The 2,860-nt window shown below is 32.1% G+C and overlaps 1 protein-coding gene across 2 annotated transcripts in view; it reads left to right on the forward strand.

Moving 5' to 3' along the window:
- LOC123011637 (DNA polymerase epsilon catalytic subunit 1) overlaps window positions 1–2,860 on the forward strand; it is a 19,062-nt gene that overhangs the window by 4,842 nt on the left and 11,360 nt on the right. For both annotated transcript variants that reach the window (XM_044409185.1, XM_044409184.1), the window contains exons 9-10: window positions 240–680; window positions 727–1,092. In XM_044409185.1, coding sequence (XP_044265120.1) covers window positions 240–680; window positions 727–1,092 — 807 coding nt within the window. The remainder of the gene's footprint in view (window positions 1–239; window positions 681–726; window positions 1,093–2,860) is intronic.

Below are 2,860 nucleotides of genomic sequence, written 5' to 3' on the forward strand. Positions count from 1 at the left end.
TTAACCATCTTAAACCACTTTGGCGGCTTTTCGATTTTTTTGAGAAAATTTATTAAAATAATCAAATTTTTGTTTAAAAACCCGAAAAAGATACAAAAATAAGTGGGTTAAGTTTTTGTTATTACAATAGTTACTTTTATTTACAAAAAATTACTAGTAGATACTAGAATTTTAGCATAAAAATCACTAGATCTGCTGACATTTTTACGCAACACTGAACATTGGTGATAATTTTTTAGGGCACGTTGGCACAGTATGGAAATGGCAGGAATCGTGTGTTACACGGGTGCCAACATAATAATGCGCGCCCGTGAGATAATCGAAAAGGTTGGCAGACCTTTAGAACTAGACACTGACGGTATTTGGTGCATTCTCCCGGCTTCATTCCCCGAAAATTTCACCATTCATACCAACCACACGAAAAAAAATAAAATTATAGTCTCGTACCCTAACGCCGTACTAAATGCCATGGTCAAGGAACACTTCACCAACGACCAATACCACGAACTAATCGATCCAGAAAAACTCATCTTCGAGGAACGCTCCGAAAATTCAATTTTCTTCGAAGTTGATGGCCCCTACAAGGCCATGGTACTACCAGCCTCAAAGGAGGAAGGGAAAAAACTGAAGAAACGCTACGCCGTGTTCAATTTCGATGGTACTTTGGCCGAATTGAAAGGGTACCACCACAAAAACCACAAAAAAACAAATATTTTTTTTAATTAGTTTTGAGGTTAAACGTCGTGGGGAACTCCAACTGATCAAAAATTTTCAATCGTCGGTGTTTGAGGCGTTCCTCAAAGGTGACACTTTGGAGTCCTGTTACGGGGCTGTGGCCCAAATCGCCGATTATTGGTTGGATGTTCTGTTTTCGCATGGTCGCAATATGCCCGATTCGGAATTGTTCGATTTGATTTCGGAAAACCGATCAATGTCGAAGAAACTCGAAGAGTATGGGGAGCAGAAAAGCTCCTCGATTAGCACCGCTAAGCGTTTGGCGGAGTTTTTGGGCGATCAAATGGTCAAAGATGCCGGTTTGGCGTGTAAATATGTCATTGCGAGGAAACCAGATGGGGCACCGGTCACAGAAAGGTGAGTTTTTTAAGTTTGCTTGTGAAATTTCAAGTCAGAAATTTAAACGAGTTTGTCATTAAAATATAAGAAATAGAATTCTGTGAATATAAGTAAGAACAAAAATTGAAATTGTGTAACAAATATGCAGTAAAATTTACAAAAAAACAAACAAACATATGAAAACGACATTTTAGTCAACAAAAATAAAATTATATAACAAAAAAATAAATACCAATCAACAATTTCCTTCTATTAATGTTTTAAAATATTGGATAATATTGTCTTTTAATATCTTTTAAAGCAATCATTAGCATTCATTCAATTTTTGGATTGTTTATAACAAAATTTTGCGAAATAATTGCTGAAAAGCGTGCTAAATCGCTAGAAATGGGCAAAAATAACATCATTTTTCGGCCAATTTTGTGATTTTTGGCTGAAAAACATGTTAAAACGTTCGAAAATTTGGTGATTTTTTTGATTTGTTTTATCGAAATTTCGCAAAACACTTGAAATTTCAGTTCAAAACTTGCTTACAATTTTGAAAATGCAATTTTTAAATTAATTTTTGGATTTTTGCTTGTTAAAACGCTCAAACTTTAGTAAGTTGGCAACAGTGAGTATCAAATTCAAACGTCACAATTTTATAGTCGATTGCCATTAATTTGCGACGGGCGGCCGTGGATATACCCGTTATTTGGCACGATTTTAATATCCACAGTATTCAGTGTTGCCAACTTAAGCAAATAAATAAAAAAAAACAATTTTTCAATTATTTTTTTTACATAAACGGAAGAGTTATGTAAAAAAATCATTTTTATTATAACAATTTCGTAATTTTTTTGAGCCGCCAAAAGCCGAGTTTTCAGTTCAAAAACCGTTTTTGGTCTGATTTGTGATTTTTCACCGAAAAAAACATTTGAAAACGCTCAAAAAAAGCAACAATATTAAAAACATTGGTGATTTGTGAAATCTCGGAAACAAGTTTGAGATTTTAGTTATTAAGCTTGCTTATTGATTTGAAAAAGGCCATTTTGTGATTTTTTTTGGTTTGTTTTATCGAAATCTCGCAAACACTTGAAATTTCAGTTCAAAACTTGCTTACAATTTTGAAAATGGAAAAAATAACTCCATTTTTGACCAAATTTTGTGTTTTCGACTTATTATAAACTCACTTTTACTCAAAAACCCGTTAAATCGACTTGAACAAAGAAAATAACATCATTTTCGATTTATTTTTTGAGATTTTTAGGCGTGTTTTGATTGAATTTTGCAAGATAAATGGGTTTTTAGTTCAAAAACTCAAACAAAACAGTTTAAAATAATTCCAATTTGGTAATTTTTCGGACAGTTTAAGTGAAATTTTGTCAAAAAATTTAATTTTTAATTTCAAAAATAACAATATTTTTGGCTGAAAAACGTGTTAATAAAACGCTCAAAATTTATTAAGTTGGCAATAGTGACTATCAAATTCAAACGTCACAATTTTATAATCAATTGTCATTCATTTGCGACGGACGGCCGTGGACATACCCGTCACTTGGCACGATTTTAATATCCACAGTATTCAGTGTTGCCAACTTAAGCAAATAAATAAAAAAAAAAACAATTATTTTTTTACATAAACGGAAGAGTTATGTAAAAATATAATTTTTATTATAACAATTTAGTGATTTTTTTGAGCCGTCAAAAGCCGAGTTTTCAGTTCAAAAACCGTTTTTGGTCTAATTTTGTGATTTTTCACTGAAAAAACAGTTTAAAACGCTTAAAAAGACAAAAATATTATAAT

This window comes from Tribolium madens, unplaced genomic scaffold, assembly GCF_015345945.1.
Source record: "Tribolium madens isolate multiple individuals breed KSU strain unplaced genomic scaffold, Tmad_KSU_1.1 Scaffold_91;HRSCAF=231;Tcas5.2_LG7, whole genome shotgun sequence".
In the NCBI taxonomy this organism is placed as follows: Eukaryota; Metazoa; Arthropoda; class Insecta; order Coleoptera; family Tenebrionidae; genus Tribolium; species Tribolium madens.